Source organism: Manis pentadactyla, chromosome 17 (genome assembly GCF_030020395.1).
Source record: "Manis pentadactyla isolate mManPen7 chromosome 17, mManPen7.hap1, whole genome shotgun sequence".
Taxonomy (NCBI): Eukaryota; Metazoa; Chordata; class Mammalia; order Pholidota; family Manidae; genus Manis; species Manis pentadactyla.
The window spans coordinates 13,242,524-13,266,034 of record NC_080035.1 but is presented as its reverse complement, the minus strand read 5'-3'; the positions used below and the strand labels follow the sequence as shown (position 1 = coordinate 13,266,034).

Genomic DNA, 23,511 nt, shown 5'->3' with positions numbered 1-23,511 from the left:
CCTCCAGTCTCAGCCTCTATTGTACCACATCTACACCAATGTGAAGTGAATCCATTCTGTTCCCTAGTGAGAGTATTTTAGCTTTTTTACTCTTTTCTAATTTTATGGATTTACCTCTCTCACCACTAATCAATCATAAACCTTGCTATAGTGTCTCTCTTTAATTTTGTATCCATAAAAATTGATTTGGCTGCATGTACCTGAAAACTGAAAATAATGATGGCTTAGGAAGATAGAATTTTATTTTTATTTCCTGCAAATAGAGGCAGTCCAAGGTTGCCATGGCAGCTCTGTGATCACCCAGGTACACAGTGTCCTTTAATTTCATTGTTCTTCCTTCTTTATCCAAGATGGCTGCTCCAGGTATAATGGTTATATTATACTTGGAAGGAGGAATCCCTCTGTCTCCTGAAGGCCTCATCAGAAGTTGCACACATACTCTGCTTATGTCCTGAAAGCCAACACTTGGTTAACGTAGCCATACCTAAGTCTAAGGGAAGCTTGGAAATACATGCCTTACTAAAAATAGGAATTTCCGATCCTATAGAAGAAAGGGAACATGTATATAGGGGGGGGCAACCATTGGTCTCTGCTACATAAACCTTTTTCTTTTGTGACTTATTTTCCTGAGGTGGTTAAGGAGAAAAGCATAGAATAATATGGAGTGTATAGCCAATTTAAAATAAATTTTTACCAGAAAGAGTTCATGACTTTAGATTCTGAATTCTTGGCTCTTATTTTTAAGTTTTTACTTTGGTCTAGAAAGGTAGAAATAACCTAGCTTTTAAATTATTCATCATTTTTTACTAATTTTGGCGGTTTGACTTCTTCACTAAACATGAATCTAGTGTTCTATCAGATTTTTAAATATAGCAGATGCTCTTGAGCATCATGAATGTAATGGAGGAAGAAATATGTACTATTTATTTTTATAGATTATAAATACATTAAACCCACTATTAAGAATAGTTTGTAGAAAGCATTTTAGTAATGGGTAACATAAAAGCTCATGGTTAGAATGAATTCAAATATATGGAAATTAAATGAAATCTAGAATTAGTTTAGTTCACTGAAAATTAGTTGACATAGTGCACAACAGAAATAATCCCTTAGACACTACATTTTAAAAAAATTTATTCACAGCAGAGTCTGAGAAAAATGTAATATTTAACATTATTATTCACATTATTTAGAATTATTTTCTTAAAAAACCCAGTGTGCAACACTAGAAATGATTATCATTTTTTCCTCCATAGGCAAGAAGTTTGATAGCTGTCGGACTAGGTGTTGCAGCTCTTGCATTTGCAGGTAAGACAAATAAAGGATATTTTTCATCGATAAATGTTGCAGAAGAAATCTTTCCAAATGGCTTCTATAGTAATTTATGAGGGGACTCTTAACATTCAGAGGTATTTGGTTTTAAAACTTTATTGGTCCCCATTCTGTCTACCATTTATATAGTCACTGAACATTGGTCAGTATAGCAAAATTTAGATAAGCTTCATGGAGAAGAAAATTAATAATACAGAAGCTAGGACAACTAGCCCCAATAATAACTGATCTTCCTGACCTGTTTTTAGTTTGAGCTATAGTGTACTAGTTTTTAAAAATCTCTACTATGAAGCAGTATAAGTGATATGGGCTTCCTTTATTGGACCATATTTTGTTTTTGCTGATAAGATTACACATTTCCTGAGCTGCAGTTTCTCTGATGAGCATAGTTGTTTCCCATAGTGTATTTATTACTTCATTTTTAACATATTGGTGGTGTACTTCTTTGAGAAACCCAGAAGAATTTCTTTTACTGCCAAAATCACCTTTTTAGAAAGAATAGTTATAAAGATTTAAAGCAAAATTGCTCTCTTCCAGTCATTAACTTATAGTTTTAAATTGTGTAGCTGTTTTCTAATTGTTAATCCGAGAACATTTTCTTGTTGATAAAGATTTACATTTTTTATTTTAGCATTTGTGTCTCTAAGTTCCATGGATTTGATCTTGTTGATTGCATCTTTTAAGGCAAAGCTGCAGTCCATTGTGATAATCTGGAGTTCAGTAAGATCTAAAAGAGAAATAAGACGTGTATACAAGATTTTTGTTTTGTTTTGTATGGTATTTAATTTCACATAACTTCCGTTTAAAGCACCTTAATGGTAACTTTAAAATCAAGAAAACAGTGGCTCAGATTCTCTTGGTCTTTATGCCATCAAAGTCTTGTGTCTCATTATACAACTTCAGTTTACTATTCACTAATAATAGTGAACTAATTATAAATAATAATTAAAAATAATCACCTTAATGACTGACATTCATGAGAAGAACCTCATGTCTGAAAAGGAATTCTGACAAACTTGCCCATAAACATGAAACATTTTCAGTATTATTATAACAGAATTGTCATCATTATTTCAAATTTAAGTGTAAGATTTTATTTGAAATTAGAGAAAGATGTACTTTGCCAGGGACTTCTTAGTAAAATAAGAACTGTATGTATTCTGTATATACCACACTGTTGCCAAATTCATATTACTAACTAGAATATTAAATAACAGATGTCTCTCTCTCCCAGAGCTAAATACAAATGAATAGTGGAATTTAGGAGAAAGTACACTTAGAGTGTTGGAACTAGCTTTTCTAGTTTATGGTTAATGTAAACCTCCAAATGTTACTTCTTGAAGTCTTTAACTGCTTTTTTCACTCAGGCTCTGATGGTGTGTGGTTTGGGAGGAATTTTCAGGTAATTTAAAAGCTAAATTTTATTCTATTGCTGAATCAAATAGAAGTTGACATCTGTATGGTAGGAGATTTGGATTAGTTAGAGTTTCAGCCTTACTTTGTTTTACTTTATTTAGTATTCTCCTTTATCTTAAGAGCTTTTTATCTCTACTTGACATCTTCCCATTTCTAGCATCCTGTTTTTCACTTTACTATGTTGTTTGCACAGGACCGACTAGTATTTTTTGCCAGCTAACATCTTCTAAAAGGTCTATGTTGTTGAACTTTCCCAGTGGAAATACTGCTTCTCAAATACGGTTATTGTTAGAAATCCAATTAAGGACCAGAATGTCCTAACTTGTTTTCTAGCAGGACATTTTGAACTGGTCTTTGTAGATATGCATTCTGGTTAGGATGCAGAATGTGAGTTAGCCAGATAATATTTTATTCTTGTCTATGCTCTCAAAAACAATTTAGGGCCTTTTTTACTCTGGAGTCTTAGCTGTCAAGAGTCAGGGGAGTTTTGATTATTAGGATGCCTATGGAAAGAAAACACTAAAAAAAGTTTTTAAGAGAGTAGTTACCCTCAGTGAGAAATTGTTAATAAACATCCTTGGTAAATATTTCCTATGTAAATGCTTTTTTACTTTAGAGATAACTCCATTAAACTCCCTGTGATATTGTATAGATGATAAACTGTATTTATTTTCTATATATTTAAAAGTGATTATCACTGTGAAAAGCAATATACATTATCATTTTAGATTCATGAGTATCTTTATATATAAAAGGACTTTGCAGTTTATTTGGAAAGAATACTAAGATTATTTTTCTGACCTTATACATATATAATACATATATGTTTTATATATATTATATATACATATATCACATAAATGTAAGATATTACAAAGATGGAGATTTTCTAATTTTATCATGAACTACAACTTGATATATTTAATAGCTATGATAATATTAAAATGAAATTCCTCCAATAAAGTAGAAATTTGAAAAAATTGGACTTTCTGGTACAATTTAAAAATATTATTGAAGTAACATATTAAAAGAAGCTACGAATAAATACTGTGATAAGCGCCTTATAAATATTGATTTTAACTATAGAAAATATATTTGCTTTTATTCCTGTTACCATTTAGGTCGCTATGCATTTCAAATTTGGAAACCTCTAGAACAAGTAATTACAGAAACTGTGAAGAATATTTCATCTCCTGTAAGTTGAAGATTTTTTTTTGTTTGAAGGCTTTAGTTTGAAAGCTCATTTTGATTTTTGTTTATACACCCTAGTTCGTATTCAGAAAATGTCTTGGATTTTTCAACATTTGCAGATGTTTCTTTTCTTTGTTATACTGTCAGGTAGTTCGTCTAATTTGTTGTTTTAGTTTCTTACAAGTTTCTTGGTCATACTATCTTTATATCTTACCTTATTCCTGCTTTTGAAAGCAAATTATCATTTCCTTTTAATAGTATTACATCAACTTTGAGGTAACTTATTTCCTTAAGTTATATTCATTTATAATTTTAGTGATTGTCCACTATATACCAATCCCTGTACCAGGAGGTGGGTATAGCTGATGATCAAAAGAGACATGGCCACCGTCCTGATGGAACTTACCCAAGAGTTTCATTCATCTTGAAATAGTCCCCTTGTATCACCACATCTCAAATATACAATTATAAGATTCCAACTCTGAAATCCTATAGGGTTTATAAATTTATCTACTAGCATTATCACATCTGAGCTGAGTATAAGTAAAGAATGAGTGATAGCCTATTTCTAGAAAGCTATAGTGTGATAAACTGTGGTTTGGAGACAATGCAAAGACTTACAGAAGCAGTGCAACATAAACACTGACTTCTGGGAAGAAAAGCAGATCTGGGTAGATCAGGTTGGCTTGTTTGCTAAAACAAGTCATTATTGACTTGTTTTAGCAAAGGCTTTATAAGGTTTAGTTAGCCATGAACAACAACCAACTTCCAAAGGATGACACACTGACAAATAATTAAACTCAGGTTCAAAAGAACTACAAGTGATTTTACATACCTATAAATGCATGCTTATGTGATTTTTTTTCTGTTCTCCAGTTTATACTTCATTTGGCTAAAGTATTAATAGGTATTTACTATTCATTCAATAAATACTCATTAAGCACCTACTACTATATGAGCAATAGCCATTCTATTATTCAAGTCCATCCACTAATTTTTTACAACAGTAATATTTTAATATCTGAAAATTTTTGTTTTGTTTTCATAGCAACTTATTCTTTTATTAACTTAAGACACTAGTTGGGATTTTGTCAAGGTCTCTTCTTCTGGGTTTATCTCTTTCCTCCAGGGCCAATTTTATTTGTTCATCCTGGTTCTGTTTTCTGACTAAGTTGATTAATATAAGTGACCTCATTCAGCAGTTTGGTAGGCTTGCTTCCATAATTTAATTGAGTAAGAGAGATGACAGTGGGCTGTGAATACGTAGTGGGTTATTTCAGCAGGCATATCTTCCCAAGCAAGGAGCCCAGAGGCAGGCTTGGGACTCCAGAGTCCAGAAGAGGTTGACTGCTGTGTATCTTTTATTCTTTAACGTAACTGCCCCCTCCCTGGCCTTCTGGGTTCTGAAATGTGATCTGCTGGGACTTCCCTTTGCTTTTGTTGGGACCTGTCACCTACAATAAGATGCATCTCAGGCATATAATTTTTTTCTTTGGGCAAAAGTGGCAGGTTGCAGGAGCCTGATGCTCTGTATTAGTTGAGTTTGGAATGGTCATCTCTGCTGTTTTGGTTTAATTAATTGCCGTGATGTAATTTTTTGTGTGTTTGTTGACTGTGAATTTAGTGTTTTTTCTTGATTTCCTCAAAAGGTTTCCTTCTGGTATTAAGGCTTACTGTGATTTTTTTCTGTATGTGCAATGTTACCTGTTTTCAGTCCTTTCAAGTCAAAGGATTTCTTTACACGTCTTGGTTTGCTACTTGTCCCATTTCTTGTTTTCTAGGACTTCCATGGAGTTTTCTTTTTTTAAATGTCTCTTTTCTCATTTCAAAGGCACTTCAGAAAGCAAAAGACCCATTTTTTACTGAATGTTTTTTGAAACAGTACCCTTTTGCTTTTTTAATCTATTAATGTATACTATTAACTCAGCTAATGTTTAATTACCCCTAATTTCTTTCCTGGGGGGAAAATCCAAGTTACTCATCTACATTCGGGGCTTTTATTTTTCTATTTGTGAATGTATTCTTTTATTTAAATGTAATTTTTAAAATGGGATGTCTGTGGTTTCATAGTTAAGTGAAATTTATAGAAATGACACTAAAATCATCTCTGTGGCTTTATTAGTAAAATAGATTATTGTAAATAATGAAAGTTTATAGTAAATGTGTGTGGATAAAATGAGAGTTCCTGTGGCCAGGATTCTCACCTGTCCCTGGTTGACTAGCTCACTGCACACCTGTGGGCAATATATGGCTGGTGACTCTATATAAAGAGCTCTGCCCAGTGCTCTGGGCACAACACGGTGGCACGACTGCAAGGCTGCAGGAGAGCAGAGCAGAGGCTGGAGTGGTGGCAGTGCCGAGGACAGAGGCCCAGAGGACAGCTGTGTGGGACGGCTGTGCAGGCAGAGAGGCCCAGAGGACCAGTGTGCATGTGCAGACAGAGGGGCCAAGAGGCAGAGACTGGCTTGCTGCATGCAGACTCACTCTGAGTGAATGGGATTTTAGTGACTGACCTGCCACCTGGAAATAAAGTTGGGTATAACCCTTTCACTCCAAGAACGTTTTGCTGTCAATTTCTTTGGTCACATTGAATCCATAGTGAACTTGCCTGGGGCTGAAACCCATTGGCAAGACAATGTGTAATTTTTCTTTACTTTTTTTTTTTTATTTTGGTATCATTAATGTACAGTTACATAAGCAACATTATGGTTACTAGACTCCCCCCATTATCAACTCCCCGCCACATACCCCATTACAGTCACTGTCCATCAGCATATTAAGATGCTATAGAATCACTACTTGTTTTCTCTGTAATGTACTGCCTTCCCCTTGCCTGCCCCCTACATTATGTGTGCTAATTGTAATGCCCCTTTTTTCCTCCTTAACCATCCCTTCGCACCCATCCTCCCCAGTCTCTTTCCCTTTGGTAACTGTTAGTCCATTCTTGGGTTTTGTGAGTGTGCTACTGTTTTGTTCCTTCAATTTTCTCTTTGCTGTTATACTCCACAGATGAGTGAAATCATTTGGTACTTGTCTTTCTCCGCCTGGTTTATTTCACTGAGCATAATACCCTCTAGCTCCATCCATGCTGTTGCAAATGGTAGGATTTGTTTTCTTATGGCTGAATAATATTCCATTGTGTATATGTACCACATCTTCTTCATTCATTCATCTACTGATAGACACTTAGGTTGCTTCCATTTCTTGGCTGTTGTAAGTAGTGCTGTGATAAACATAGGGGTGCATATGTCTTTTTCAAACTGGGCTCCTGCATTCTTAGGGTAAATTCCTAGAAGTAGAATTCCTGGGTCAAATGATATTTCTATTTTTAGTTTTTTGGGGAACCTCCATACTGCTTTCCACAATGGTTGAACTAATTTATATTCCCACCAGCAGTGTAGGAGGGTTCCCCTTTCTCCACATCCTTGCCAGCATTTGTTGTTGTTTGTCTTTTGGATGGTAGCCATCCTAATGGGTGTGAGGTGATATCTCATTGTGGTTTTATTTTGCATTTCTCTGATAATTAGCACTGTGGAGCATCTTTTCATGTGCCTGTTGGCCATCTGAATTTCTTCTTTGGAGAACTATCTGTTCAGCTCCCCTGCCCATTTTTTAATTGGATTATTTGCTTTTTGTTTGTTGAGGTGCATGAGCTCTTTATGTATTTTGGATGTCAACCCTTTATCCGATATGTCATTTATGAATATATTCTCCCATACTGTAGGATGCCTTTTTGATCTGCTGATGGTGTCCTTTGCTTTTCAGCTTGATATAGTCCCACTTGTTTCTTTTTGCTTTTGTTTCCCTTGCCTGGGGAGATGTGTTCATGAAGAAGTTGCTCATGTTAATGTCCAAGAGATTTTTGTGTGTTTTTTTTTCTAAGAGTTTTATGGTTTCATGACTTAAATTTAGGTTTTTGATCCATTTTGAATTACTTTTGTATATGGGGTTAGACAGTGATCCAGTTTCATTCTCTTACATGTAGCTATCCAGTTTTGCCAACACCAACTAATGGAGAGGCTGTCATTTCCCCATTGTATATCCATGGCTCCTTTATCATATATTAATTGACCATATATGCTGGGGTTAATAACTGGACACTCTATTCTGTTCCACTGGTTTATGGATCTGTTGTGCCAGTACCAAATGTCTTGATTACTGTGGCTTTGTAGTAGAGCTTGAAGTTGGGAAGCGAGTTCCCCCTGCTTTATTCTTCTTTCTCAGGATAGCTTTGGCTATTCGGGGTCTTTGGTGGTTCCATATGAATTTTAGAACTATTTGTTCCAGTTCGTTGAAGAATGCTGTTGGTATTTTGATAGGAATTGCATTGAATCTATAGATTGCTTTAGGCAGGATGGCCATTTTGACAATATTAAGTCTTCCTACCCAAGAGCGTAGGATGAATTTTCATTTGTTAGTGTCCTCTTTAATTTATCTTAAGAGTGTCTTGTAGTTCTCAAGGTATAGGTCTTTCACTTCCTTGGTTAGGTTTGTTTCTAGGCATTTTATTCTCTTTGAGGCAATTGTGAATGGAATTGTTTTCCTGATTTCTCTTTCTGCTAATTCTTCATTAGTGTATAGGAAGGCAACAGATTTCTGTGTATTAATTTTGTATCCTGCAACTTTGCTGAATTCAGATATTAGTTCTAGTAGTTTTAGAATGGATTCTTTAGGGTTTTTTATGTACATATCATGTCATCTGCAAATAGTGACAGTTTGACTTATCAATCTGGATGCATTTTATTTCTTTGTGTTGTCTGATTGCTGTGGCTAGGACCTCCAGTACTATGTTGAATAACAGTGGGGAGAGTGGGCATCTCCGTCTTGTTCCCAACCTTAAGTGAAAAGCTTTCAGCTTCTCACTGTTAAGTATGATGTTGGCTGTGGGTTTGTTACATATGGCCTTTATTATGTTGAGTAACTTGCCTTCTATACCCATTTTGTTGAGAGTTTTTATGGTGAGTAGATGTTGAATTTTGTTGAATACTTTTTCAGCATCTATGGAGATGATCATGTGGTTTTTGTCCTTTTTGTTTATGTGGTGGATGATGTTGATGGATTTTCAAGTGTTGTAACATCTTTGCATCCCTGTGATGAATCCCACTTGATCATGGTGTATGACCCTCTTGATATATTTTTGAATTCGATTAGCTAATATTTTGTTGAGTATTTTTGCGTCTATGTTCATCAGGGATATTGTGCTGTAATTTTATTTTTTTGTGGAGTCTTTGCTTGATTTTGGTATTAGAGTGATGCTGGCTTCATAAAATGAGTTTGGAAGTATTCCCTCCTCTTCTATTTTTTGGAAAACTTTAAGGAGAATGGGTATTATGTCTTCTCTAAATGTCTGATAAAATTCAGCGGTGAATCCATCTAGACCAGGGGTTTTGTTCTTGGGTAGATTTTGATTACTGCTTCAATTTATTTGCTGGTAATTGGTCTATTTAGATTTTGTTTCTTCCTTGGTCAGTCTTGGAAGGTTGTAATTTTCTAGAAAGTTGTCCTTTTTTTCTAGGTTATCCAGTTTGTTAACATAAAGATTTTCATAGTATTCTCCAATATTCTTTGTATTTCTGTGGTTTCTGTCATGATTTTTCCTTTCTCATTTCTGATTCTGTTTTTGTGTGTGGAGTCTCTTTTTCTCTTAATAACTCTGGCTAGGGGTTTATCTATTTTGTTTATTTTCTCGAAGAACCTCCTCTTAGTTTCATTGATTTTTTTCTATTGTTTTATTCTTCTCAATTTTATTTATTTCTTCTCTGATCTTTATTATGTTCTTCCTTCTGCTGACTTTGGGCCTCATTTGTTCTTCTTTTTCCAGTTTCAACAATTGTGACATTAGACTATTCGTTTGGGATTGTTCTTCCTTCTTTAAATAGGCCTTGATTGCTATATACTTTCCTCTTAGAATTGTATTCACTGAGTCCCACAGAAGTTGGGGTGTTGTGCTGTTGTTGTCATTTGTCTCCATATATTGCTTGATCTCTGTTTTAATTTGGTCATTGATCTATTGATTATTTAGGAGCATGTTGTTAAGCATCCATGTGTTTGTGAGTCTTTTTTTTTCTTTGTATAATTTATTTCTAGTTTTATACCTTTGTGGTCTGAGAAGTTGGTTGGTAGAATTTCAATCTTTTTGAATTTACTGAGGGTCTTTTTGTGGCCTAGTATGTGATGTATTCTGGAGAATGTTCCATGTGCACTTGAGAAGAATGTGTATACTGCTGCTTTTGGGTGGAATGTCCTATAGATGTCTGTTAGGTCCATGTTTTGTAGTGTGTTGTTCAGTGCCTCTGTGTCCTTATTTTCTGTTTGGTTGATCTGTCCTTTGGAGTGAGTGGTGTGTTGAAGTCTCCTAAAATGAGTGCATTGCATTCTATTTTCCCTTTTAATTCTATTAGTATTTGTTTCACATATGTTGGTGCTCCTGTATTGGGTGCATATATATTTATAATGGTTATATCCTCTTGTTGGACTGACCCCTTTATCATTATGTAATGTCCTTCTTTATCTCTTGTTACTTTCATTGTTTTGAAGTCTATTTTGTCTGATACAAGTCCTGCAACCCCTGCTTTTTTTCTCCCTATTGATTACATAAAATATCTTTTTCTGTCCTTCACTTTTAGTCTATGTATGTCTTTAGGTTTGAGGTGAGTCTCTTGTAAGCAGCATATAGATGGGTCTTGCTTTTTTATCCATTCTAATTCTCTGTGTCTTTTGATTGGTGCATTCAGTCTGTTTACATTTAGGGTGATTATCAATAGATATGTACATATTGCCATTGCAGGCTTTGGATTCATTGTTACCAAGCTTCAAGGGTAGCTTCTTTACTATCTGAGCCTCTAACTTTAACTCTCTTATTATGCTTTATTTCTCTCCCTTCTTATTCTTCCTCCTCCACTGTTTATATGTTGGTTGTTTTATTCTGTACTCTTTTGTGTTTCCCTTGAGTGCTTCTGTGGTTAACTGATTTTATTTTTTTGCCTTTAGTTAGTATTTGGTTGGTCTGCTTTCTTGTCTGTGATTTTATTTTCTCTGGTGACATCTGTTTAGCCTCAGGAGTACTTCCATCTAGAGCATTCCCTTTAAAATACCCTGCAGACGTGGTTTTTGGGAGGTAAATTCCCTCAACTTTTGCTTATCTGGTAATTGTCTAGGTTCAAGGCCCTTCTGTTTCATTGCATTAAATATATCATGCCATTCTCTTCTGGCCTGTAAGGTTTCTGTTGAGAAGTCTGATGATAGCCTGATGGGTTTTCCTTCGTAGGTGATCTTTTTTCTCTCTCTGGCTTCTTTTAATATTCTTCTTGTCTTTGATCTTTGCCATTTTAATTATTGTATTTCTTGGTCTTGTCCTCCTTGGGTCCCTTTTGTTGGGAGATCAGTGGGGTTCCACAGTCTGAGAGACTGTTTCCTTCCCCAGCTTGGGGAAGTTTTCAGCGATTATTTCTTCAAAGACACTTTCTATCCCTTTTTCTCTCTCATCTTCTTCTGGTACCCCTATTATGGGAATATTGTTCCGTTTGGATTAGTCACAGTTCTCTTAATATTCTTTCATTCCTAGGGATCCTTTTATCTCTCTCTGCCTCAGCTTCTCTGTATCCCTGTTCTCTGATTTCTATTCCATAAACAGTCTCTTCCATCTCATCCAGTCTGCTCTTTAGTCCTTCTATTGATTGTTTCCTTTCTGTTATCTCCCTCCGGACTTCATCCCTTAGCTCTTGTATGTTTTTCTGCAGCTCCATTAGTATGGTTATGACCTTTATTTTGGATTCTTTTTCAGGAAGATTGCTTATGTCTATCTCACCAGTCCCTGTCTCTTGTGTTGTTTGAGTTATTTTGGACTGGACCTGGTTCTTCTGTCTTTTCATGGTGATAGAAGTGATCGCTGGCAGGTGGTGTGTGTGTCAGCTGGGAGAACAAAGTCCCTTCCTGCTTGCTGGTCGCCTTGCCCTTCTCTGCTGCCTGTGCTGGTTACCCGCACACTGGGAGCAGTCTCTGGTTTAATTCCCTGAGCTGCTGTGGGTCAGGCGGTCCTCCAGATGGCCTATGGCATGGCAGGGGGTCGCAGGCACACGGCATGTGTTCTGCGAGAACGGCCCCTCTTCATGCCTTCTGGTCTTTGTGCCAGCTTCCTCTGTCAGTGCGGGACAGCAGCGTGCTGGCAGCAGCCTTTGGATCTGGCCCAGTGAGCTGCATGGTGGGAGAAGACTCTTTGTGGTTGCTGTGGTCAGGGCTGCTCCCTGGCTGGTCCGCAGTAGTGGCGGGTCAGCTGGCTTGCTTGCAGTGCCGGTGGGGGAGAATGAATGGCAGGCTGTTTATCACCGTGAGGGGCTTCGGAGCTGTGTTGCCACCCAGGGGGTTAGGGAACCTGAAGTTCCTTAAGATTCCCAGCCTGCTGGGCTGAGAGTGCCAGGAGGATTTTGTCCACATGTTAAGCCCTTATCTCTTTAAGACTTTAAAGCATCCGCTTTTCTTTTGTCCCATGGGATCTGGCTGTGTGGACCTGCTCACAGTCTCTGTCTCGGATTTTACTTTTCCGTTTCTCTAATATCCAGTACACCATGCAATGTGTGTCTGTGCTCCCGGTGCAGATTACTAGGGCTTGTTATTTAGCAGTCCTGTGCTTCTACTCCCTCCCCACTCTTGATTCTTTTCCTTCCACCGATGAGCTGGGGTTAGAGTGCTTGAGTCCTGCCAGGTCACTGCTTTGTATCTTACCCTTTTCATGAGGTGCTGAGTTCTCGCAGATGTAGATGTAGCTTGGCTGTTGTATTGTATCTTCTGGTCTCTCTTTTAGGAATAGTTGTATTTGCTGTATTTTCAAAATATATATGGTTTTGGGAGGAGATTCCTGCTGCCCTACTCACAGCGCCATCTTTAAAACTCCTTTCTCTTTTCTTAAGACTATGGAATGATATACTTCTTCGGTTGTCTGGAGGACTTTTGTATTCAAGCTGTTGGCTGAGTGGATTAGCTAATGATGACTTGTTTAACTTGGTTCATTTCATATCTCCTTTAATAATATCTGACACTATAGTATTTAATTTTAAATTTAGAAGGGAAATGATTTTGATTTCTGTTCTTTATATATATATGTATATACTTTATGAAAGAGTAATGTAAAATAATTTGTAAGGTTCAGGGTGTATTTCAAATAGACAACAACATAAAAGTAGTAGCATTCCACCATTTATGTTCTTGGCAATTCTGATAGGAAATATAGCCATTTACTCCATCTGTTTTGATGATACAGTTGTTCCTTATATATATGTACAGATTGACGTATTCATAAACAGGTCAGTGTTTTAAGTCATGAGACTCATCCAGATGGTGGATTTTTTTTTTTTTTTTTTTCAGATGGTGGATTTTAAGTAGCCTTTTCTGAGTCTCCTTTTCCACTTGGGCAAAACTGAAAATAACAAAATTGCTCAGATAAAATACCTGCTTTTAGGGTTAATTAGAGTTTTGTGACTATAGTGGGAATGACATGAAACATCAATTTATCATGTTTATTATGCTGAAAAATGGAAATTTTGCAGCTCCCTAAGGTAAATGAATACTCATGGAGATACCAGGGAGTAAAGTATGCTTCTAGTAAAAATTTTGGTCTCCTGAGAGAAGCCTTAAAACCAGCTGTTATTCCTTTATTAAATATCCTATTCCTTTATTTATATGTTCCTATTTATTTCTGATTCCTTTATGTATTCCCCTGTATATATGTATATGTATATATATGTATTTTTTCTTTCTATATAAAATTTGACCATATTAGTATGTGTACTTTGAGTACCTTGCTCCCCTCACAATGTGGACAAGGGTATTGTTTTTTTGTTTTTTTTCACTAGATTGTAGATTACTTGAAACTTGGAAGAGTACATCATATTCCTCACAGCACAGGCACACTGATGGATTTGCATCTGTGTGATGAAGGCCAGAACTTGATCTGTCTCATTTGAAAATTTCCTGGCACATAGTACATGTTAATGTGTTTGTTGAATTAATTAATTGCCAGGGAATTATTACCAAGTGGAAATTTATAACAAGCTGTTTAAAGAGAACAACTTACATAAATGATCAGATCTGGCTCCTGAGGACTTATTTTAAGTTCTGATAATTTCCTTGGTTTCCTTTATTTAGTCCTTCTTTTTCTTAATTGTACAAGTAGCCTGTGTTCATTATTGACAATTTAGAAAGTTAAAATAAACATAAAGAAGTAAAGAATTATCTGTAATGCCACCAACCAAAAGTAGCATTTTGATAGATATACATTCAGGTTTTGTTTTATGCAAGTATATACTTATTTATTTTTCCTTAGAAAAATATGGTTTCATGTTTTAGAAACACGTATACATGTGATATATGCGTTTTCCCTTCCAAAAGTCGAGTTCATGCATCCTGTTTCTCTATTAAGAGTTCCTGAAAAGAGTTGGCTGCGTTACTTGCTATCTCCCCTTCCTTTTCTCCTGTTCTCTCTCAAACCCACTCTAATCAGACTCCTACTCCCAGTCCCATCAGCTCTTGTCAAAATCTTTGACCTCCTCTTTGAGAAATCTAGCAATCAATTCTCAGCTCACATCTTACTTGATCTATCACAAGTGTTTGAAACTATTTTTCACTTCCTCACTTTTGGCGTCTGCTCTTCCTCCTACTTCATTGCTGGGCCTTCTTAGTCTCCTTTACTGATTGCTCTTCATTTCTATGCCACCAAAGCATTAGTCTCTAGGGCTTAGTCTTTGGACTTCTTATCTGTGCCTACTCACTAAGTGATCTCTTTCAATCTTAGGACTTTAAACACTGTCTGTACACTCATGACTCCCAAATGCTATCTCCAGGTTAGATTTCTCCACTTACTTCACAGACATTTCAAACTTAATATATATCCAAAACCAATTTCCTGATATCTGTTACCCACAGACAACTGCTCCTTTTCTAAATGGCAGTTAGGCATTTAGGCCAGAAACCTTGAAGCCATTTACAGCTTAAGTTCTCTAGAAAGCATACTGAGACACAGATTAGCAAGCTGTTAGTTTATTAGAGAGTGCTCTTATCAGCAGCTCCAGGAGGAAGAGAAGGAAGAAGATGGAGTGACAATTTTGGCAGCAGTGCAGTCTCAACAGAGGCTTCAACCATCCCTATGGGGACCTCTGAAACTCAGGTAGCTCATGAGCCAAGAGACTAAATGACATCACCTGGGGAGTGAATGGAGCTAAGAAGTCTAAGGGCAGAGCCCTAGAGAACTACAATGTTTACCCCATGTCAATCAATCAGTAAGTAGAGACTGCTCAGGGAAGGGGGCATGAGCTTGACTTTGTTTAGCCAAAGCAATTCCTGAAGAGCTTGACAGCTGAGTGTTCTCTACCAGCAACTGCCACAGCATTTGAAGAATAAGTCCTTCACTTCTGAAGCGGGGGTACTGCACAATATTTAATAGTGTTTACATCACCTTTACTTCCTTTCTTTTTCTCATATCCTATACTCAGTCCACCAAGCAAATGTTAGTTCTGCTTTCAGAACACATCCGGAATCTGAGCACTTGGTACCCCTCCTTCACTACCACATTGGGCCCTGTCACCAACATCTCTTCACTGTATTATTAAATCCTCTTAACTAGTCTTCTGCTTCTACTCGTCCACCTTTCTTTCTGTTCTTCATATAGCATTTAGAGTAATCCTTTCAAAACCAAGTCAAATTATGTTACTCCAGTGCTCTGGCTTCTCTTACCACTAAGAATAAAATCCTAAATTACTTCCATTGTTTACAAAGCCGCTAATAAACTGGCCCCAGGCCTCTCTTTACTGTTGCTCTCCTTGCTCACACCTCTCCAGTGACACTGACCTTTCAGTCCAGTTTTCAGGACTCTCTTGGCTTGCCTGTCGGCCATACTGCTCTTCTCCCATTTTGTCAGTTCTTCCTCTTCTTTCTCTGTTGCCAGTCTAGTAAATTAAAAAGCTGTCATATCAATATTAAATGACTTGCTCAAGGTTATACAATAAGAAATTACTTCAGAGCTTAGAAAAGTTCAGGCTTTTTGCTTCTACCCATCTCTTTTATTCCTTCATTGTATCTCATTGTAGAAAATTTGATATATTTGAATTGTGATGTGTACGTGAAATTTCAAATTCAAATAATATATTTGAAAGTGAAAAATATTGTTAATGTTTTTTGAGTTCATCTTAGTAATGATTTTGTTGTTTAGTGCTTCCCCCCACCACCACATGCAATTTCAAGTTGACTTCTAATAAAATACATTACTCTTACTGCAGCCATGTGATGGGATTGCGGTCATGCCACCGCACACGTGGGACTAATTATTTCATGCTCTTTCTTTCCTGTACAGAGCCTTTCATCCTACTATAAAGGAGGATTCGAACAGAAAATGAGTAGGAGAGAAGCTAGTCTTATTTTGGGTGTAAGGTAGGTGTGCTGCTTAAGTAGTATTTTGTTTTGTGGCCATGTTTGTCTTGAAAAAAGGAGAAAATGTTACTGTAAAGTTGTCCTTACATTTTAAATTATAAATAGAGGAGAAAATGACAGTTTTAAATATTTTAAAACCCCAAATCTAACAGAATATCCAATTCCTCCTACAAAAAATAGGCAAAGTTGGGATGTGTCTTTATTCCTTAACAGGGAGCTCTTATAGTTGAATACTAAAGTTTCAAAACAATTATCAAAATATCCCTTATTGTGACACTGAGTTCTTTCTGGATTTAGTTTTATAATTTGGTATGTGTCATATATTCAGTTATAATATGAGATGTTTCACAATTCCTTTCTAGTTCCGCAGTTTGACATCTAGCATATTTTATTATAATTATTTCACCTTAGTATCCATGTATTGTCTAACTTTGGATAGTACAGTCGAAAGTAATGATACTGTGTGATTGCTGTGTGATATCATCACTTAAAGTTAAGAATACAACTCCTGCTGTAGATTTATCAATAACTATCTTCATTTGTTTATCTCATGTTCCCTTAGTATTCAAATGTTTGTGGAGGCTAGTTACATACAGTATGTGATCTACAACAAATCTTTCAATAATTTAATCAACACAATTAAGCAGAATAGATGTTAAGTCCTATATTGACATGATTTTTTGACCTATTGTAGATTAGAAGATGTTTAAGGCCAAACTTATTTACAACTTAGCAAGAAAAATGAAGAGGTGGGGAGGGAACCAACTCAGTTTGGCTTGGTTGCTTTGTTTAAATATAGAAAGAGATAAGATTTCTCACTGCAAATATGAAAAAGGAAGTGATTTTTAGCAGGAGAACCAAATTAGGAAATTATCAATATAGCTAACTTCTTGCTTTACTCTTATTCAGGATGGCATTGTTATTTTTCTTGAAGTTTTGTTGGGCCCCCAAACATCCCATTCCTAGGCTTGAAATGTGAATATGAAACATACAGGTTTTTGAGAATATCATTTAATATCATCCACGGCACACCTATTATTAGGACAAATATGTAGGAGTTGGCTTAAAGCACATGATTATACACTTTTATTCCATTGAACTAGAAGCTGTACAGTATTGCTCAAGGAAAATTCAGTGGTTAAGAGCACAGACGCTGATTAGCAGGTGAATTTGGGAATGAATAAATTTTACCATCTACTAACTGCATGACCTCAGTTCCATCAGTTGTAAAGTAGAGGTAATATTAGTTTGTACTTCATTGAGTTGTTTTGAAAATTAGCATATGAGGTTCTTAACATAAACATGGCACTTAGCAACTACATGCTAAATATAACCTGAGCAAAACAGATCTTTATCCTAATTTTCTCACCAAGGCACTTGCTGTTTTGTATGTTCTTGGTCAAGTTATTTTTAGCTTCTTAGCACTTGAGTGTCTTCATTTTTGAATTGGAGTTAATAACATTTAGTCTTGTTGGAAAAACAAAATGATATGATGATATCTTTTTATAAAAGTGCCCACCAAATAACAGTGCTGAATAAATGTTGGCTCTCCTTTCTTCCCATCTGTTATCACAAATGCAGAAGCTAAATATTTGCCCTTAACACATTAAATAGAAAGGTAAAACTCATTTGCTTTCCTTTAGGACTTTTCTTTCAATCAGGCAGTGTTGATTTTGAGAAGATTCTTCAGGATTTAAACACATTTCTGTGGCTACATTTTCTGTGATCAATGCATCTAAACTATTTAGACTATGTAACAGTAGGTAAAGACAAAATAGATCTGACTCCGTTGATAACCTATTAAAGAAACACTCTGTGTGCTCCTAAATGATTTTATACATTCTTACAGATAGCATAAAGCCTAAAATATTTTACTGAGCTGTCCAGGAAAACTATATTATACATGGTATTTTCTGAAATGACACACATCTGTGATTTTCAAGCTTTCTAAAAACTTCTGTGCAACTCTGTTTAGACTGAAGTATTATTGAAAAGATCAGTAGTAAAAAAGATGAAGCCCAAACTGCCCCATTTGCCACAGAGTCAGGGAATACCACTCAGTTCCCCTCTGCCTACCCTTCCTCACTCTTAGTCAAGTGCGTGTACAGAACAACTAGAAAACATAACTGAGAAAGGAAAGAGGTGCTCCAGAGCACCCAAAAAAGGGAATGGTAGGTACAGATTAGCCACAGGAAACCAAATCACATCTCAGTTTTTCTAAGGAATGTGTTTTTCGTTTTTTAGTAGGCAGTTAAACAAGAAAGTGTTCATAGCCCTGGTATAATGTTTAGTGACTTCTTTTTCACAATTCAGTAGTCTTTGTAATCAGACAATGTCTGATTGTCTATCTGGGAAGTATATATAAACCAAAATCTAAGTTTGAAATGGTCCTCCAAAGACTTTTTGTAAACAACTCAAAGGAATATCCTAAAGTCTTTATACTAAAAGACTTAATTCATTTATTTTTTATTTAAAAATTAAAAAAAAAATTTCTGCCAGTAATTTTTTTAAAAAAATTTACTGAGTTATAATTGACATATAAAATCGTTTATTAGTTTAAGATGTACAACATAATGAGTTGATATATGCACATATTACAAAATGATAACTACAATAGCTTAACATCCTTCACCTCACATAGTTACATTTTTTTCTTATGATGAGAACTTTGATGACTGCTCTCTTAGAAGATTTGTATCTCTTAGATGTGCTTTCCCCAGGACTTACCTGTCTTATAACTGACAGTTTGTACCTTTTGACTGCCTTTGCTCATTTCTGCCAACTTACTTGGCCCCCCACCTCTGGCAGACACTAATCTGTTCTCTGTTTTTATTAGTTTATTTTTAGGTTCCACTACAGTGTTAGTGAGGTCATGTATTTGTTTTTATGCCAATACTGTACTATTTTAATTACTATAACTTTGTAATACAGTTTAAATTCAGGAAGCGTGATGCCTCCACTTTTGTTGTTCTTTCTCAAGATTGCTTTGTCTATTTGTGATCATTTGTGGTTCTATACAAATTTTAGGATTGTTTGACTAATTTCTGTGAAAAATGCCATTGGAATTTTGATAGGGATTGCATTGAATCTGTAAATGCTTTGGGTAATATAGACGCTTAAAAAAAATTAATTCTTCTAATCCATTAGCATGAAATACCTTTCCATTTGTTTGTGTCTTCTTCAGTTTCTTGATCATGTCTTAGAGTTTTCAGTGTGTAAGTTTTTCACCTCCCTTGTTAAATTTATTCCTAGGTATTTTACTCTTTTTGAAGCAGTTGTAAGTGGGACTGTTTCCTTAATTTCTCTTTCTGATAGCTTCTTATTAGTGCATAGCAAGGAAACAGATTTTGAACAGGGAGGCACCAGAAGAATTTGAATGGATTGCATTCTGTGACCCTTTAGAAGAAAAGCAAGCAAACCCCTACAAGCCTTAAGAGTTTTTTTGCAACTTAATTGATACTCATAATGCTTTTGAGTCTTTCAAGAGATGTTAAATTGGGCTTATACTCCATTTTGTAATATGGAAATAGGAAAGATTAATATTTTTGTGAGCATCCTTTATAATTACTGTTCTTTGAAAGCTAACTGTATGCTAGGTCATGCTAATCTTTTTACTTAAATTATCTAGTTTATCCTTAAAATAATCCTGGGAGGTAGTTTTATTATGTCCATTTTACATATGAGAAAGTTGCTTAGAGAGTTTAAGTAAACAAGACAATCTCATAGGTAATGAGTGGTGAAATCATGATGTTGAAGTTACGTCTGAAAATCTCCAAAAGTTCCTGCTTTTAACCTCTAACCTGTGGTTCATCCATACAAATTAAATTATCTTGATCTTCATAGCAACTACCATGTACTTTTGGTCAGCTGCTATTATCCCTATTTGAGACCCAAAAAAGTTAAGTAGGTTAGATAGGATAGGATAGGATAGGATAGCTATTAAGTAGCAGGAGTGGAATTATATTAACAACATGTTAAATTTTTTTCCTTGCCTGGAAAATGTATTGAGAAACATTTCCAATATTGGATAAATTAGGTTTTACTGAAATGATTTTAGGTTTATTTAACTTTCTCCTTTAATTTTTGTTAAGAGCATATACTAACAGCCAAGCCATTCCCATAGGTTTCTCACAGGCTGAATAAATTATAAGCTGTAAAGAGTTTTGAGATGCTCTGTTGAAACGTAATAATAAAAGATAACAATTATGAAGCACTTGCTACATGCCAGGCACTGTTCCAGCACTTTGTTGGCATTAACTACTTAAATTCTTACAGCTGCTTCACAAGGAATATGTTTTACAATGAGGAAATTTAAGTACAGAGAGGTGAAAAACTTTGACCAAGGTTACCCTATCCTAAATGGCAGTGGGATTAAAATCAAGCAGTCTTCTAGTTCTGGAGTCCAAATACCTGCCTATTGTATTATATATACTGCTTTCTCCCCAAGTAATTTGAAGCCTGAATTTAACTTATAATATAGTCTGTAGACCAAGACACCCCTATCCTAAATATTGTGTTTATTTTCAAAATTGATTGAGAATAAGGACTGGCATTACAAAGGACTGAAGAATACATGCAGTATTGAATCAATAATTTATTTTACTGGTTGGTAGAATTAAGTGACAAGATGTAATTTCATATTTATCCACAAGATGGTGAAATTCTCATTAGTTTTTAATTTCTTGAAATGCATATAAACTTAATTTATAATCTGCATTTGACACTATTATAAGAACTTTTATTTCTTTTTACAGCCCATCTGCTGGCAAGGCCAAGATCAGAACAGCTCACAGGAAAATCATGATTTTGAATCACCCAGATAAAGGTGGGTAGAATTCCTATTTTTCATAATATGTGGATTGGAATGTGCTCTAAATTCTTTCAGCTTACTTAAACTCATTATAAATGATACATAGTTGGAATGGAAGTTTATGTGCCACATGTATTATGATTTTTCTTATAAATAAAGGAGCCTTTAGATTGGAGTTCAGTGACCCCATAGAGGTGGTTGATTTATAGCATCAGCTTTTAAGAACTTAGTTACTGATTTTTATATATGAGTACCTAACCCCTGTTTGAAGCTCCTGGCATTTTGATTGAGAAAGAGAAAACATGAGTTGTGGGCTGCTTGATTGTACAAACTGATTTCAGCATCATGAATTATGCTTGATCTTAATTTCCTCTAAATCTCTGAATGTAGTATGTCATAGGTGATTCTGAATTTCCTAATTTTATTCTGGAAGGCTCTGAGGCTGAGCCATTTGTTTTTAACTGGCCAGGTTTTTAATGTAAATTTATCTTACAGAAAGACAATTATTATAACTTTAACTACACTACAGCTGCTTGAGAGAGAAAGCCCATATGTTCATTACTGTTTCTTCTCTAAAATAACAGATGGTAGATAGTTGTACTGTATTTCAGAAGTCAAGGGTGGGTGTGGGGGAGAGTGAAGGATTTCTTGGATTCTTATTTACAAACTTTAAGTTTTCTAATTATTTTGAAAAAAAATTAAAAACAAACTTTGGATTCCTACCTATCCTAATATCAAAATAAGGCATTCTTCTTCAGTTTTCTCAATTACTTAACAATAAAAATTCTTTTCACTAAATATCTCATCTCCTTTGGATTTGTACTTACTGTTCTTTAGTGTTAATAAACAGGAGAATAAACTTTGAAAAGAGGTTTTGCTTCAAATTTCTAAACAGCTTCAACAGTTACTGAGATATCCACTCAAGTAATTTACTTCCCACTGTGGGCTTTCAGAGTTACTGATGCAGAAGGAAATGTGTTAAGGTGCCTACTTGAAGCCCTTTGTCTCCTGCACAACCTCTGTCCCTCCAGGTCAAGCAAATGCCTTCTTTGAATGATTGCGGTAGCATCAAGCACTCACATCTTTCAGATGATTGACAAGTTGTTGACTGTGCCTATTGTTAAGGAATCAAGTCTGAAATATATCCAGGAGGATATGTATTTTTAGATATCTTTAGTAGAAAAAGAAAATGTTTGTGTATGTTATGAGCCAGTGGTATTTAAAGAATTATTCTGAGATTGTGTATTTATCAGAAGTAGGGTTGTTGACTGCTTTTAGTGTACTTACTAAATATTCTCCTGTCTGATTCTTTGTCAGTAGCTGGCTGTGAGAGAATGGGCCTGGAAGCAGGAGGCTAAAATTCTCTCTTGCTTTTGCCTTTTAGCTATTAGTGTGGCCTTGAAACCTCCCTTAATCTCTCCAAATGTCAATTTTATCGTCTACAAAATGAAAGGAATTATTTCTGAAGCCCTTTTTATGATGTGATGTAATATCTTTACATGCCTATTCAATTAGTAAAGAACTTATACCCTGTATTTCTATTCAGATCACATTTTTAACTTAAGAAAAATGCTTTAAATCATCTTGGATTATTCTACCCTCTAAGAATGTGTTGACTTCTGTGGACATTTTGTCCATGTAATTTCTCACTCACTCCAAGTTCTAAAACATTTGGACTTTCAGAGAGTTCATAGACTTCCTAAAACTCATCCATATACTCACAGTTAATAACTCTTGCTCTACTAAAAGTTTGGTGAATTAAGGAATATTGGAACTACTAGAGTGAAAGGATTGTGTGTGATGGAGTTGGGAGATGATAGCTTATAAGTATGGAAATTGTGTCTTGTGAAGGAAGTTTGTTTTGTTTTTAATGGGAAGTCACAGATTTTATTTGGGGAAGTATGAAAATGGGCAACTCTTAATTGCCTTCTCTTTCTATAATTCCTTACCATACCTGTTTTGGTCACGTCTCCACTTATAGGTGGTTACAAAAACTTAAATCTCTACCCTGTGCTTCTGAAATCCATGAATGTTCCCACCACGGCCCCAAGGCACTTTTCTGTTGGTTTTGCTACCAGCTGGTAAAATAAAGTTAGATCTTCAAATGTGTGATCAACTAAAATTTGTTGCACATTTCCTTATTAGTTGTGCAAAGAAGGTGACACTAGAAAATTAGGCATGGGAAATGCTGAAAACAGATTTTTTTGTAACCAGTTTTAAATGAGTATCCAAGTGTGCTTTTGCAAAAAGTTAGTTGTGAAATTTCACCATAGTGAGATAAAAGGTTAATGCAGTAAAAAAATCTCAGGTTTTAGCCTAATGCTTTCAATCTAGTATCTTTTAGA

General features: G+C 35.5%; 1 protein-coding gene across 2 annotated transcripts in view; it reads left to right on the top strand.

Annotated features, from left to right (window-relative positions):
• DNAJC15 (DnaJ heat shock protein family (Hsp40) member C15) overlaps positions 1 to 23,511 on the top strand; it is a 74,261-nt gene that overhangs the window by 27,061 nt on the left and 23,689 nt on the right. For both annotated transcript variants that reach the window (XR_005034003.2, XM_036932404.2), the window contains exons 2-5: positions 1,257 to 1,308; positions 3,870 to 3,943; positions 16,280 to 16,356; positions 21,111 to 21,181. Coding sequence is in view for 1 of the 2 variants with exons in the window: in XM_036932404.2 (XP_036788299.1) it covers positions 1,257 to 1,308; positions 3,870 to 3,943; positions 16,280 to 16,356; positions 21,111 to 21,181 (274 nt within the window). In the remaining variant the exon portion in view is untranslated. The remainder of the gene's footprint in view (positions 1 to 1,256; positions 1,309 to 3,869; positions 3,944 to 16,279; positions 16,357 to 21,110; positions 21,182 to 23,511) is intronic.